Raw genomic sequence first — 15,725 nt, forward strand, 5'->3', positions numbered from 1 at the left:
TAGTGGGTGTGGCCAACTCTGAAGCCAGCCGGAACTCCGTTCCTGTGCGTTCCTGCCCAAAATGAATGTATTATTAAATTATATATGGTATTTTATACATTGCTGCTACATGCATAGTTGTAGTTTACACTCTTTTTCTTTTTGTTCCAGCCTTTTTTGGTTACCACTTTTCAGAATAAGACTAGAAAAAGAGACAGAGCCCCCCTTCAGAAAACATATTTTCTTAAGATGTAAACGATAGGGGAAAGGGAAAGGAAGGGGCAAACAAAGGTATCTGGAAATCATACCTGCTCCTGCCTACTCTGAGTCTTTAATTTGGATATCAGGTTCAGATTGGGTGTCCTCAACTTGGAACATGACCCTGGAGACACTGAAAAATAAGGAAGGGATACCAGAATATGTTAATGTCCAACAGAATCTGCACCAGAGTGACCAAGCCTGTTTCAGTTCCATAATCAGGCCTGAAACAAGGTTAGAAAGGCCCCAAACAATCCGATTCATCCAGGAATGCTTGACATCCAGACACTACCTGTTTAATCTTCTTGCACAGGAATGAGATATCTGATGCAAGAGATATTGAGAACTAAAATACCATTTTTGCCTGAAATATTATTACCAAACATATTTCCAAAGGAGTTTGATAAAGGTGATAGATATTTGATAGTACACCTAACTACTGCAGCAAGAATATTATATGCAAAATATTGGAAACAAATGGAAACACCAAAGAAGCAAGAATATGTGAATAAACTGTTGGGGACGGCTGAAAATGACAAACTGTCATCGTTGATGAGAGGGACAACAGACCCAACATTTCAAAAGACGTGGAAAAAACTGTATGATTGGTACAATATAAATGCATAGCTTAAAGTAATGAAATTTTTGGTATTATTAATCTTTTTAAGTTAAATAGAAACTATGGTAATGAAAAGATAAGAGTATACAGAAACTTAAGCAAATTTATAGAAATTCTTTAAATATGGTAATAGAGTTATAAGAAAACATACTGATCTTTTTGTATGTTTTATGTGTGTAAGTGGATGTTTGTTATGTAGTATGTTTGTTGGTGTATAATATGAAAAATAATAAAAGTGTACCTTATGGGTACTTAAAAAAAAAAAAGAATGAGATATCTGAGACTAGTTGATAGTCATTGAGATCTCCTGGGTCCAGGATAGGTTTCTTTAGAAGTGGATACACCACAGCCTGTTTCAAGGATGGAGTGACCACCCCCTCTCTCAAGGAGGTATTTATTACCCCTTGGACAACCTCCTCCCCCACCCAGCAGATTTAAGTAGCCAGGAAGGGTCATACGAGCAAATGCTAGGCCTCAGATCTCCAAGTCTGTGTGCAGCGTAAATAATTTTAGCTTCTCCTTTTAAACAGCAGATCCCAATTATGGAAAGAGTCTTTTGAGACTCCCCCGGATTTCTGAAATGGTTGGTTGGCAGGGGGGAGTGGATGTACTGCTGTTCAAGAAGGACAAGTAGCATAAAGGACAACATTGTCCCATGTAGCCTTGCCAATTACCTGCTTATTGCCATACTCCACATCTCCCACCCATGCTCAATGCAGCAAGGGGAAAATGGGGGGGGGGGGAGAAAGGTAAAACAATGATCTAGGAATCACCATAAATCTCTGTGGTAAAAGCCATAGAGACTGGTGTGATTCCTAGAACGTTACTCTATGGATTGACATCACGTCTGGATTTTTACCTGGAAGTGATGTTGTGCGATGTCTTTTCTCCTACACTCTGTCCCCCAAAGTCTCCCTAGAGTCCCAGGCCCTGTCCCTGTCAACCCTCGTCCTATGTAGGGTTTCCAGCTTCCAGCTTGGGCCTGGAAATCACCTGGGACTACAACTGACCTCCAGACTACAGAGATCAATCCTCCTGGAGAAAATGGCTGCTTTGGAGAGTGGAATCTATGCCATGATAACCCTCTGAGGTCCCACCCCAGTCTCCACCCAAATTCTCCAAAAATCCCCAACCCAGAGTTGACAACCCTAATCTGATGTCAAGTTAGGATGGAACTGGTGATCACTGGCTAAAGCAGAAACAATATTACAATAAGAGGGTTATAAGAAGAAACGTAGGACATGATCTTACAGGTTCTTTTCGGCACTAGACCTTAAATCCCGGTTCAGCCTGTCCCTGAACTTACATTCTGCACTACACTCAAGTTCACCCCTGGAATTATCTCAGGGTATTTTTGTTGCTTCCACGTTACATTAAGGTCACCCCGGTTTTGCCCCACACTTGTCCCGCGATAAATGGATGCTGTTAGAGATAAATGCAAGGTATTGTGTCATGAGTTGAACTCTGATAAAACCAGGGATGAGATCCAAGTGCGGAAAGGACCTTAGAAGGCTTTTTAAATAAGCATCTTAGGCTCTGGTACAAAAATGTTCAGGTTTGACTCTGCTGAGGGAATTAACTCAAAACGCCAAGCAGAAAAATAAAGCATCCTACAATATTAAGAGGTTGTTATATGGCAGTTGAGAGGAAGGAAATGACATCATCAGTGTAAGCAATTAAAATTTAGCTAGGGAGGGACGGTGGCATGCTATAGCCCAATATCGTCAGATCCTGGAAGCGAAGCAGGGTGGGTACATGGAAGGGAGAGCACCAACAAAGACTCTGCAGAAGGGGGCCATGGCAAACCACCTTTGCTTCTCATTTGCCTACGGGGATGGCCACACGGCGGCTGCTGCTTGACAGTGCTTTATACTCACCAAATGTGGCTAATAGCAATTTTTCTTTCTGGCTCAGCAAGATCCTTCCCGGGGGGGGGGGGGGCGTCTCACCTTTTCCTGACTTTGTCCACTCTCTCTTCCATAGCATCCTTTCTGTTGTCACTTGTGACACGATACACCCGGGTATGGCTGCAAAACACACAGAGATATATATCAGTGGTTTTATGCGGGTTTATTTTCCTTCTGCTTCGCAGGGCACCAAACAACGATCAAATCAATTATCCCTCAAGTCCACTTTCCCTACCAGAGAAATTTTAAAGGCCTGAAACCACGATAATATGGCTTACCCATAAGCTTTGCTGTACGGCGTATGCTTCAAACTATTTATCCGACAACTACTTTGCAAAGTAAAGGTAAAGGTTTCCCTTGCTCGAAAGCCAGTTGAATCCGACTCTAGGGTTGCGATGCTCATCTCCGTTTCAAAGCCGAAGAGCCAGCGCTGTCTGAAGATGTTTCCGTGGTCATGTGGCCGGCATGACTAGACACCAAGGCGCACGGAACGCTGTTACCTTCCCACCGAGGCGGTACCTATTGATCTCCTCACAATTTCTTGCTTTCGAACTGCTAGGTTGGCAGGAGCTGGAACTAGAGACGGGAGCTCACTCCGTCATGCGTCAACTCGGGTCTTGAACTGCTGAACTACCGACCTTCCAGAGCCTGCAGTTCAGCGTCTTAACCACTTGAGCCACCGCAGCTCAAAGTAGATCACTGTTATTCCTGTTCTACAGATAGGGTTGCCAGCCTCCCAAGTGGGGTCTGGAGATTTCCTGGCAGTACAACTCATCTCCAGATGACAGCGATCAGTTCCCCTGGAGAATATGGCTGGACTCTATGGCATTCTACCCCACTGAGGTCCCTTCCCCACCCCTACCCAAACTCCTGTTGTAGAAACGCAGACTGCAATGTGTACCAAGAACGTGTTGGAAAATGCATCTGCACACAAACTTTACAGAAAGTGACCGTGGATCTCTAAAGTACGTGGCACAAAATGTTCCATGCAACAACGTCATGGAACAAAACCAAAATGTGGAATGGCTGCCATTTCTCCAACTCTACTCCAGGGTTCCTTGGAAAACAGTTTGGAAAAGAAACCCGTGTAAAACGTTGAACTGTGTGATCCCTTGGCAATTTACGTCGTCGGTGGATCTGCCTTGAGCACTACCGCCCACCTCAAGATCGACATATCTTTGACTTTGTCTATAATTTTAATATGGTTTCCGTATAGAAAGAAAAAGAAGAGCGGCAGATACTTAAAGTTTTACCTCCATCTGATGAACTGGATCCTTGTCCTGTCCTCGGCCAGATCTTGGCTGGATGATGATGTGAGTTTTGTGCGAGACTCGTGAACAATCCGCTACGAAAAAGGATGCAGATGGTCTGGTTACTTGTAGCAACAACAAAAAAGCCTTGTCCAAAAATTTTAAAAAATTCACAGTATCAAACTTCACTGAATCAGATGTCATTTTGCTTTTTGGCGAAAAAAATACATCAAATCAATTTGAGCTTTTATTCTATGAGCTGCTTTCCCCCCTGCAAGGACACACAACCACATTTCATAGGGTTGCCAGCTCTGGGTTGGGATATTCCTGGAGATCTGGGGTTGGACCCTAGGGAGGGGAAGGAGTTCAGCCATTTCCTCCAGGGGAACTGGTTTCTGTTGTTGTTGAATACTGGGTTCTGGATGCATTGCAGTGATCAGCTCTAGTTTATTTAGTGATTTCAGGAAAACAACAAGAACACCCAGCAAGGTTTGAGCCCTGCTTATAAAGCATGCAGACACCACACCCCACACACCCCTCTCCCTAGGATAAGCTATTTACATTACACTGCTTATCTATAGGTCAGTGGTGGCGAACCTATGGCACGGGGGTGCCAGAGGTGGCACTCAGAGCCCTCTCTGTGGGCACATGTGCCATCGCCCTAGCCAGGCCCAGACCATCATAAAAGTGTCAAATTCTCTGCCACATAATTTTAAGTAAATGAAAGCATTTGGGATTGCTTTCCTTACTTTGTTTGGATCATCTTCAGTTAATGTATGGGTTGTTTTTTTTCTAAAGTAAAACCTCAGTATTCAGGTTAAATTGCCATGTTGGCACTTTGTGATAAATAAGTGGGTTTTGGGTCGCAGTTTGGGCACTCGGTCTCTAAAAGGTTCGCCATCACTGCTATATGTCAATTCCAGGATCCTGGTCAGCTATTGTTCTTGGGGAACAAGCTCACCCAGTTCAAGGTCCCCATTCAGGGATGGCTTAGGCTCAATACATAACAGTTGTCTTGAGAATAGTTATAATAACACGAGATGTCCAGGCACTAACTGGAGGTTGGCAGCCTTAAACACATAAGATCCTGAACTGGTAACCAGAAGGCTTTCGCACTGGGCACCACAATCTAATGTGGTTCAAAAACTGAGAAATGCCATACCATGCAAGGAAGCCAAGAAGTTAGAATGGGTAAAGTGATCCTCCTTGACCACTAGAAAAAGCTTCCAGCTAAGGCTTGAACAGCTCGGGGACTTGCTCTTGCAAGACTCAACATACCTTGTACTTTTTAAGCCTTTCCTCCATCCCCTCTCAATTAAACTGAACCTGGGTCTGAGAGCCCTCTTTCCACAGGCAGGACTCACCCTGGGTGGCCTTCTGTCTTCAAAGTTTTCCCAAGATTCTGGCTTTGATCTTGCAGCTGCCAAATCTTGGCCCACAGATGGGAAAGCTTGGATCTCGTTTTTGGTTTCCTTCTTGCTTTCTGTCTTGTTTTCTGGTTTCTGCTTAAAGAGCTTAGTTGCCTCCTGTTCAATCTGGGTAGTGAGAGACAGACACACAAAGACCAGTGTTTTCACCAACCAGTCAAAGCACCAAGGCCCTGACCAATAAAAAGGAGTCACATGTAATTCCTGTTCAAAACACTTATCACCAGGGCTTTTTTTGTAGAAAAAGTCCAGCAGGAACTCATTAGCATAATAGGCCACACCCAGCAGCAGAAACTCATTAGCATATTAGGCCACACCCCTGATTGTACCACTCATTAGCATATTAGGCTGCGTTCCCATGTTACCGGAAGTGTGGTCATCCAGCCACACCCACCTTTTGCTTCTTATTCTGTTTACCTTGTTTGTGGTCAAAACCCAGGGCCTTTTTTTATTGCAGGAACTCCTTTGCATGTTAGGCCACACACCCCTAATGTAGCCAGTCCTAATGAGTTTCTACTGCTGGGTGTGGCCTATTATGCTAATGAGTTCCTGGTGGGTGTGGCCAACTTGGGAGCCAGCCGGAACTCTGTTCCTGTGCGTTCCTGCCCAAAAATAGCCCTGCTTATTACCATTATTCATTTATACAGAACCTAGGGTAGCTAGGAAGGAGTTCAGGGGAGCGGCGACATGGGGTGGGTGTCAATGGCAATGGCAACAGCATAATGTCAATTCTGGGGGGGAACCGAAAGTGACATCACGCATCAGTAGGAATTGCTGGACACTCTATGGTAAAACACCAGAGTTTCCGGTGATTACTAGAGAGGTCTGATGTCACTTCCAGGTATTCCCCAGAAGTGACACCATGCCACTGCTTCTGGCTTTTTTCACTATTATTTTTCTCCCACTAGCTGCAGGCGTGTCCATGGGAAATAGGAGCTGGGAGGGTGGGATTCACTGCCCACAGCAGGAAATTTGATCTGATTTATTAAATTTCTACCCCACCCTCCCAGTCTCGGCCGGCTCAGCTTTGAGATGCAGGACCATAGAGAGACCCAGCTGGGTAGCCATGTTAGTCAGTCTGTAGCAGTAGAAAAGAGCAAGACTCCAGTAGTAACTTAAAGACTAACAACAATTGTGGCAGGATATGAGCTTTGATGAGTCACTGCTCATTTCTTCAGATACACCTAGAATGTGAGTCCATCTGTCCTTATATCTCAGAGAGTGGAAAAATTTCAGATGCTGAAAAGATGCTGACAATAGCAGGTGAATGACAATAGCAGGTGAGATTGGACTGGGTGTGATATGCAGAGGGGTAGTAGATGTGGCAAAATCAGCATTGGTAATGAGACAGGAAACCTAGGTCTTAATTCAGTCCATTGTCTTGAGCTTCATTCTCAGTTGCAATTCAGCAGTCTCTCTTTCTAATCTCCTTTTGAAATTCCTTTGTAAGAGAACTGCTACTCTTAGGTCAGCAACTCAATGTCCTGGAAGGTTAAAATGCCCCCCCCCCCGGTTTTTGAATGTTGTGGTTTCTAATGCAACTGATTTTGTTAGGCCCCGGTCACACGCGAGGATTTGGGCCGGGAGAGGGACGGATCGGATGCGCGGCAAATGGGCGCGATCCCACAGCAACATCTGGGAAGCGTTGCCTGCCCGTCACCGATCCGTCCCTCCCGCCCAAAACCCCGCACCAAAAAAGAATCACCTACCTGGGTGGTTCATCCAGAAAGGCCGCGGCAAGTGCGGCCGTGGGATCGCCGGCGCGTCCTTCCACCGGCGCATCCCCGGCTCCTGGCTGAACTGCGCATGTGTAAGCATGCGCAGTTCGCCAGCCTCCCTCTCCCACCGTTGCTTTCTCCCCGGCATCTGACCTTAGTCTTTTAAGGTGCTACTGTATTCTCGCTCTAATCAGGTGGGTAGCCCTTTTGGTCTGAAGCAACAAGAACGAAGTCTGAGTCCAGTGGCACCTTTAAGACCAACAAAGTTTTTCTGGGTGTAAGCTTTCGCGTACCCAGAATTAAACTTTGTTGGTCTTAAAGGTGCCACTGGACTCAAACTTTGATCTCTTGTGGAAAGTTACCCCACTAGGTTCCCTGCTCCATTACCAGCATGTTAAAGGATAAAAACACATATCCTTAAACCCATTTCTCCCCCTTCCCCTTTACAGTGCTAACCACAGCATGGGAAGAGATTTCATCAATGAAACCATGGGGGTTGAAGGGTAAATCCCCCCCACTCCTCTCTGCCCAGGTCTCATCTGGAATGGGGCTAAGCATGTGAGCCATTTAACTTTTATGGGCAGATGGAAATCGGTGATATTTGGCCTGCCATTTTAGCCTGAGACATCAGTATCTTTTGACTAACAACTTTAGGCTGGACTGTTCTCCAGTTGGACGGAATTTCGTCGCCACTACCCTGACCGTGACACTCACCTTCTGCAGCCAGTGCTCCAGTACAGATGCTGCCTCTGTCTCAATGACATTAATGCTCTTAAAGGGAAAAAAAGGGGGGATAAGAATTTAGGAGAATCAGAATTATGGTCCCCAACACAGGCACTCCTCCCCCAGTTTCTTCCCTGGCCCATAGAATTGAGCACAACCCTCTCCAGGTGTGCTTACTGGAGTCTTGTCCAATTGAAAAGAGTGGCCAGTAGCTCTATGGAGCAAGAGAAAACCCGCCCATGTAGTAACGATCATCCTAAGGCATCTTATGAGTTCAGGGAATCGGACCTTTCTCCCGTTTCACCACAAAGTGTGCCTGCCATTCAAAAACAGTAGCCTGAACAAAGGGAGAATTCTAGCACACTGTGTCCATCTGTGGAGATGAGACAGGGCAGCATTGTGGCATAGGGAAGCACAATGCATTGCCTAGGCAACTGTGATGTCATAATGACTTGGAGAAAGATTGATACTTACTGACTAGCTGCATCACCTGGGATGGAAACTTCTAGTTTGTTTATATTATAGAGTCACAAGCTGCCATCGTCTTCTAGAGCTTAAGGCCTTTTATGGGTGGGTGGGGGGTTTGCCATCAAGTAGGGGTGTGTGGGGGATTCGGCTTTTTTCTGATTCTGGTACAATTAAATCAATTTTTTTTAATTTCTAAGTATACCCAAATACTACTACCAGTAATACATTGGTAACCAGAAATATTGGGGAATACCAAAAAAAATCAGTTCCATTATATTCTATGGGGCCATTGTAGCCAATAGCAAGCAAAATCTTCTAAGGAATATTCAGTGGGCTGGGCGGGGGAGGTTCGAGGTAGAGGCACCAAATTTGTATTGTAGCTGCTGGAGCCTCTCCTCAAATGAACCTCCAAGTTTGGAAAAGATTGGTCCAGGGGGTCCAATTCTAGGGGCATCCAAAGAGGATGCTCCCATCTTTCATTATTTCCAATGGTGGGGGAAAAGATAGGCAGATAAAACAACAGCAAGCAGTTTCTCCCAGATAATCTGCAGTAGAAACTGTGCGGTGTGGTGTGGTGTGAGGGGGCATGTTTGCAAGGCTAATAGCAGAACCAGTGCAATGTGCCCACCAGAACCACCCCCAGGCCCCAACCCACCAGCCTACAACAAAATGAGAAAAGTTTTAAAAAACTAGCCCTAATCAGTCAAACCAATGGATGTCTTCAGTCTTCTGTTCTCTAGCCGGTGGGATCTTGATCTGAAGTAGTTCAAATTAGTGTCTCAGGCAGCAGGAAAGTCAGGCTCAAAGCAGTAACTGAAGCAGAAGCCAGTCACACAATCTCCAACCAAAGCACTCTCAGCAGGAATGGAGTCAGCCAGTCAGACCCCTGCTTTTATGCTCTCTGGCCATACACAGAAGAATTTCAAAAAACAACAACAAACTTCTGTGATTGGCCAAAGAGAAGAGTGCCCACCCTTACCTGTAATCCTATTGGCTAGTGCTCCTCTCCCCTCCTGCCCCTGAGAAAGCAAGCTAGTAGTTGGGCTTCAAGTTTGAAGTCAGCAGCAACAACAGCCTTGCAAGCTGCAATACCATTTGTAAATGCATTGCAGTGATTGGCTGTATGTATTGTTCCTCTTCCCCTCCCTCCTGTAAAGCAGAGCAAAGGGTGGGAAAGAGAAGGTAAGTGCAGCTCTTTAAAGTTTTAACCCCCCCCAGCCTGTATTTGGCTATGCCGAATAATGCTGAATAAAAGCCAGATAGTTTTGGCTTTTATTCAGCATTCTATATTGAACAGCTGAATCAGATCAGAGATTCTGATTCAGCTTACCGATTACCGGAAAAATGCCAAAAAGATTTGGCTTTACCGCATGCACACCCCTACCGTCAAGTCACAGCTTACTTATGGTGACCCTGTGGGGTGTTCAAGGCAAGAGATGTTCAGGGGTGGTTTCCCATCGCCTGCCTTGTGTCTTAACCCTGGACTTCCCTGGTGGTCTCCCATCAAAGTATTAACCAGGGCTGACCCTGATTAGCTTCCAAGATCTGACAAGAGTGGGCTAGCCTTGGCTATCCAGGTCATGGCTTTTGTGTAATACCCACTGCAAAACACTGCAGTGGATCCCAACTGAGTTTTCCATCAGCACAACAGAAAATTCCTGTTTCTCCCTTTCCATTACAGCTCACTAACCTCCACTAACCACTGGTCATGGGGGATACAGGACCAGTAGGAGGAAGGGCAACTTAATGGAACTACATTAGGGGGAAGGGCAACTTAATGGAAATCTCTGCTGGGGCTCTGCTGGGTTTGAAAGTGCGTATCTAGTGGTGAGAGTGTGATACAGGATTGGAGTTCTATCGGTGTACCTCCCACACCACTGCCCAACTGCCTCTCTGCCTGAGCTTGTAGAGGCTGCCTCGGACCTGGTGTTGAGGACTCCTAGGCTGTCTTGAAGGACGTCAACATCCATGCTGAGGCTACCTTGTTGGGAGTCGCCCAGGATTTCATGGTCCCCATGACACTTATGCACCTGTCTCAGGGAATCATAGGCCCCACACACTGTGCAGGTCACTGGTGTTTTGTTCCGGGAAGGAAGAAGGCGATCTGAAGGGGGGGGGATTGAAGATGGTCCCCTTGTCATGGACAGATCACTACTTCCTTGAATTTAGACTCACAGGGTTGCCAAGACTCAGCAGGGGTGGAGGGTCCATTAAGACAATCCCCTGTAGCTGGTTTTCAGATGGAATTGAAAGATTATCCTGCTCATAAAGTCGGCATCCATTTTATTGCCCTGGTTGACCTCTGGGATGGGGCAATGACTCAGGCGATTGACACAACTGCACCTTGGTGCCATCTCTCAGGTTGAAAAGCTTGGGTAGCCCTTAGCTTATTGTGGGGCTGCAGGTAATGAAAAGATAGGGGGGCAAAGGTGGAGAAAGACATGGGATGACTCTGACAAGACACGGGCTAGACTTCATCTGAAAGCCAACTATGTGGCAGTGATGGCAGCAAAGAAGCAGTGCTTTTCTGCCCCCACTGCATCCGTACAGTGTAGAACTGCAGAACTTTCAGGTAGTCAGGAGCCTGTCAGATTCTGGCCAATGAGAGGAGATGGACCGCTCTGCAGCCCGATGTCATCATTTTGCTAAGTCCATTGCAGATAAAATCTCTTGTATCCATTCTGAAATGGACTCTACCTTAGCAGCCACAGGATTGGATGGCCCCTTTCAGCCTGTGCAGTCTGAGGATGTGGACAGGATTCTTGGCAATTTGAGACCTGTTTGTATGACCTTTCCCCTCCTGGCTGCTTAAATCTGGGGGGGGGGGAGCTAGCAGACTGAGTTCAGGAGACAGTAAAATGCCTCCCTGAGAGATGGGGTGATTGCTCCTGACTTCAAGTGGGCAGTAATGCATCCACTCCTACAGAAATCTTGTTCTGGACCTAGGAGAGTTGAATAATTGCCATCCAGTCTCAAATGCACTATCCTTGAGCCAGGTGATTTAATGAGTGATGGCTGGCCAGCTTCAGCGATTCCTGAACCAAGTGATTTAGATCTATTCCAATCTGTTTTCAGACCCGATTATGAGAGTGAAATGGCCTTATACCGGTGCATGAAATGAGCTGGAAGATGACCCCATTGATCCTCCTGGACCTCTTGGTGGCTTTTTACATCATTCCTCGTGGTATCCTTCTAAATTGCCTTTTGGGACTGGGATTGGGAGGCACTGTTCTGTGGTGGTTCCAGTCTTACCTTGAGGGTAGGCTTCAGTGTGTGGTGGCAGGGGACAGTTGTTCTGCCCTTGGCCTTTGGCCTACAGGGTTCCCCAAAATTCCATCTGGTCCCCCATGCTTTTCAGCACCTATATACAGCGGCTGGGAGAGGTCATCCAGAGATTCGGACTTCATTTCCCACAATGTTGCCCCCTCACCCAGTTGGTGGAGATTCTCCTGGAGCAATTTGTGGTCAGCCTTGCTTTTCACCATCTTGAATAATTTTGTGTCATTTGCAAACCTTGACACTATGCTGCTCACCCCCAGCTGCAGATAATTTATGAACCAATTAAATAGCACTGGCTCCAGTACTGATCCCTGTGGGACCCACTGCTTACTTCTCTCAATTCTGAGAACTGCCTATTTATTCCTGTTTTCTGCTTCCTGCCCTTTCACCAATTTTAATCTGAAAGAGGACCACCTGCCCTTTTAATCCATAAGTGTTCAGCTTACTCAGGAGTCTTTGGTGAGGTAACCTGTCACAAGACTATTGAAGGTCCAAGTAAATAAAGTTTATCATGTCACTGATATCTACATGCTTATTCACTTTTTTTAAGAACTCCAAAAGGTTGGTGAGGCAGAACTTCTCATTGCAGAAGCCAGACTGATTTTCCTTTATCAGACTTTGTTCCTCTGTGTGCCTCATAACTCTATCTTTGATTACAATTTCTATTAATTTGCCTGGGTCAGATATTTAACTGGCTTGTAATTTCCTGGTTCCCTTCTAAGCCCTCTTTGATTTATAACATGACACTTCCCTCAACATCTCCCTTCCTATCCTGCCTATACAAATTATGCCCAGAGATGACTATATCCCATTAACTTCCCACATTCCACAGAGTTTCTGAAACACCCACTATATCTAAATTGTCATAACAACATAAGAGAAGCCATGTTTGATCAGGCCAATGGCCCATCTAGTCCAACATTCTGTGTCATACAGTGGCCAAAGCCCAGGTGCCATCAGGAGGTTCACCAGTGGGGCCAGAATTCCAGAAGGGAGCTCCCACAATTACCCACCAAGCACCAAGAATCACTGCCCCAGAAACAGTGTTCCATCTATACCTTGTGGCTAATAGCCACTGACGGACCTCTGCTCCGTATGTCATTGAACACCCGGCACTCCAGAAAGGCCTAACTTGGCTTGGAAGCTCCTGGGTTTGGCTTATAGACACCTGTGTTTCCTGCCTCCCCTTTGGTCTCCACACAGGGCCTGCTCTGTTGAAGAGGCAGAAAGCAGGGCTCTTCTGTATGTGCCAGGCTTCATCAACAGGAAACCCATACCCTTCAGCATTTCAGGGCTGAATTTAGGAACACTTGTTCTATACAGACTTGTAATGTCCTCTCTTTATATACCATAGATTGCTGTCCAATGGCTGAATTTAGGAACCCTTGTTCTATACAGACTTGTAATGTCCTCTCTTTATATACCATAGATTGCTGTCCAATGGCTGAATTTAGGAACACTTGTTCTATACAGACTTGTAATGTCCTCTCTTTATATACCGTAGATTGCTGCCCAATGCACATTACTAAATGCTTTCCTGCCCTCTACATTCATTTCTTGTCTCTGATTTTGTCGCATGGGTTTCCTAGAGGACCCGCTCCTTTTTCTTTCTTGTGTGGTTAATCTATTGTTGGTCTCATAATATACTACCATAGATAATGGCTTCAAACACACCTCACTGACTGCAGTGTGTGGCGTGGCATGTTGTGCTGTGCAAAGATGGACTCAAAGGGATGCTCCCCGAAATCATGCTGCTGTAAGGATGCCAAGCCAGAGCAAAACACCCATGTGGAAATAGCCTTTATCTCCACAACTGTCTTTCCAGATAGGTGGATGATCTATTGATTACATGCAAAAAGCCTCCACGCCATTGTTTTTCTCTTGAAAAGGGAAAAGTTGGCTCAGGAGAGGGGAATTTCTAAAAGAGAAGCAGCCGCAGGGGAGGGATGCCTAAGCCCTATTCCCACCTATCATTAATATATTCTAAATGCCTCCTCCAGTCCCCAATCCCCAATTCTAGCCACATATCTGCAAGGATAAACACTTGACTGGAACCCCATCGTGGGAAAAGCTGTCCTGTGTGATCTGGAATGAGGATAGCGGGCAGTTTACCTCCCGCCCCAACATGAATATCTAGTGGTGGTGGTGGTGGGTAGAATAGGCAATTTCAAAGGAATACAAAACACTGCACTCCAGGTTAATTTTTTTTTTGAAAATGTTTATTTATATCAAAATACAAAACATTTCTGAAGCAGAGTAATGTTACATGTGGAGCAATTAAATGTTAATTTATCAGTTCCAAAACCCATCATTCTCCTACAGAATGGCTAGTTTGACTTTATATCGCAACACTGCCATAATTTTCTTTACCGGGTACATTTTGGGGGGAGGGGGGGAAGCAAGAAAAACATAAATCTATGAACATGCAATGTTAATGGTGATGACTGGTTTAGTACTTGGGGCAGGCTTTTAAAATACCGGCAGGAAGAGGCCTACGGGCATACCATTCACATTTAAGGCAGGGGCTACGAGCATCAATCCTCCAAATGCCAAAGGGGCCCCGGCATCATTGGCAGACAGAGCAAGATTTATTGCTTAGGCTCCCCAAGCCACGTGTGCCCCAGAGTTGCCTCCGGTAAAAGCCAAGTGGGTCAGCTCAGGATCTGAGGCAGAAGGAGCCAAGAGAGACTCAGCAGCAGGCACGGTCTGCGTTTCCTTCGGCCACGAGGTATGCTGCCTATCTGGCGGCGTTGGAAGATTTCAGGACTAATCAAGCAAGGCTGGTGGGTTATGAGATCTCTTCCCTGGGCTTGGTCCTGTCCCCAGAAGCATTTCCCCCCCCCCCATTCAAATTTATGGGTTCAAGAAGGACAAGAAGCAACACAGTGAGGTGCTTAAAGGGTGTGTCTACACAACGAGTCTAACGTGGTTTGGAAACCATGTTAACTTTCATGGGTTCGAGCAGCTGTGATCATCCAAGGGATTCTTTGTAGGAAGTCCATAGCCCATCGATAGAGTGACATCACCTCAGAGTCCCAGCATGAGTTAAACACATTTTAAACAGGTTTAGATTGTAGTACAGACATGCCCCTAAGTAGAAGCGCCACACTTCCGTTTGATGCCTCTTTGGTGGGAAATCAGGAAGGAAAAGGGGGCACTTTTTAGCCCAAACTTAGTCATCTGGTCCCCACCCCAATCGATTAGCACCCAGTTGTGGGGGAAATCTCAGTTGCCTCAGGGAGACCCAGCCCCTTTGTCCCTAACAGCAAGCTGCTTGGATTCCCTACGAAGAAAAGCTGGCAGTCTTGAAGCTGAGGCAGCATCCCATTTCATCCTCAGAGCCATTTCAGATGTGTGAAAGAAGAAACGAGAGAAGAAGCTATGTGCTTCTGAGTCTTGCCCAGTGGCAGCAAGGAGATATGTCTTCTCCCTGGTTTGGGGGCTAAAAATGTACCTCCTCCTATCTGATGAACCTCTAGGAGGGAAGCACAAGCCACACACACTTCTGTCTCCAGTCTTCTTCTGAACGCCTGAAATGACTCCTTGTTCCCCAGAGGCAGGGTAGAAAGGGCAGCAAAAGTCCCAAGGCCAGTTTCCAGTCCATATTCCAATCCTGCTGGTATTTTATAGGCCTTTACAAAGAGGAGGAAGAGAGCAACAATGCAGATACAAAGAAAGATTATATATCGCGCAGAATAAGTTTCATATAAGGCTTTGGTACAGCACCATCATCTCTTGGATTTATTTTGTAATTGTTTACAGAAAAAAAACACCATACTGAAAAATAGTTTTGTTTTCAATTTTTCAAACTTTGAGCCTTCTGAGTTATCTGAAATTCAAAATTAATCCTCTAGTTGCCATCTTGGCTTGCACTGAATGATATTTTTGCTGTATGCACAAGTGCAATTAAAAAAAAATCTTAGGGTGTTTTTTTTTAAATCAATCTACCATTACCAATCCTTTAGCTAGGAGCTTAAAAAGGATTGGAGGGTATTCAGATTTTTCAGTAGTGGTTACTATGAGTCATTATTTTTAAAAACCCAAGGGGAGAAAAGAAAAACACAATGATAAAAGACAAAGGAACCAGCATGGAAAGA

The 15,725-nt window shown here is 45.5% G+C and overlaps 1 protein-coding gene across 1 annotated transcript in view; it reads right to left on the reverse strand.

Annotated features, from left to right (window-relative positions):
• Positions 1–297: 297 nt before the first annotated feature.
• SPATA19 (spermatogenesis associated 19) overlaps positions 298–15,725 on the reverse strand; it is a 33,329-nt gene continuing 17,901 nt past the window's right edge. Inside the window, exons 2-6 of the mRNA XM_015405644.1 lie at positions 7,873–7,929; positions 5,378–5,548; positions 4,017–4,108; positions 2,806–2,883; positions 298–370 (exon numbers count right to left, since the gene is read on the reverse strand). Of these exons, the coding sequence (XP_015261130.1) occupies positions 298–370; positions 2,806–2,883; positions 4,017–4,108; positions 5,378–5,548; positions 7,873–7,929 (471 nt within the window). The remainder of the gene's footprint in view (positions 371–2,805; positions 2,884–4,016; positions 4,109–5,377; positions 5,549–7,872; positions 7,930–15,725) is intronic.

This window comes from Gekko japonicus, unplaced genomic scaffold (genome assembly GCF_001447785.1).
Source record: "Gekko japonicus isolate JY-2015 unplaced genomic scaffold, Gekko_japonicus_V1.1 scaffold4025, whole genome shotgun sequence".
NCBI lineage: Eukaryota > Metazoa > Chordata > Lepidosauria > Squamata > Gekkonidae > Gekko > Gekko japonicus.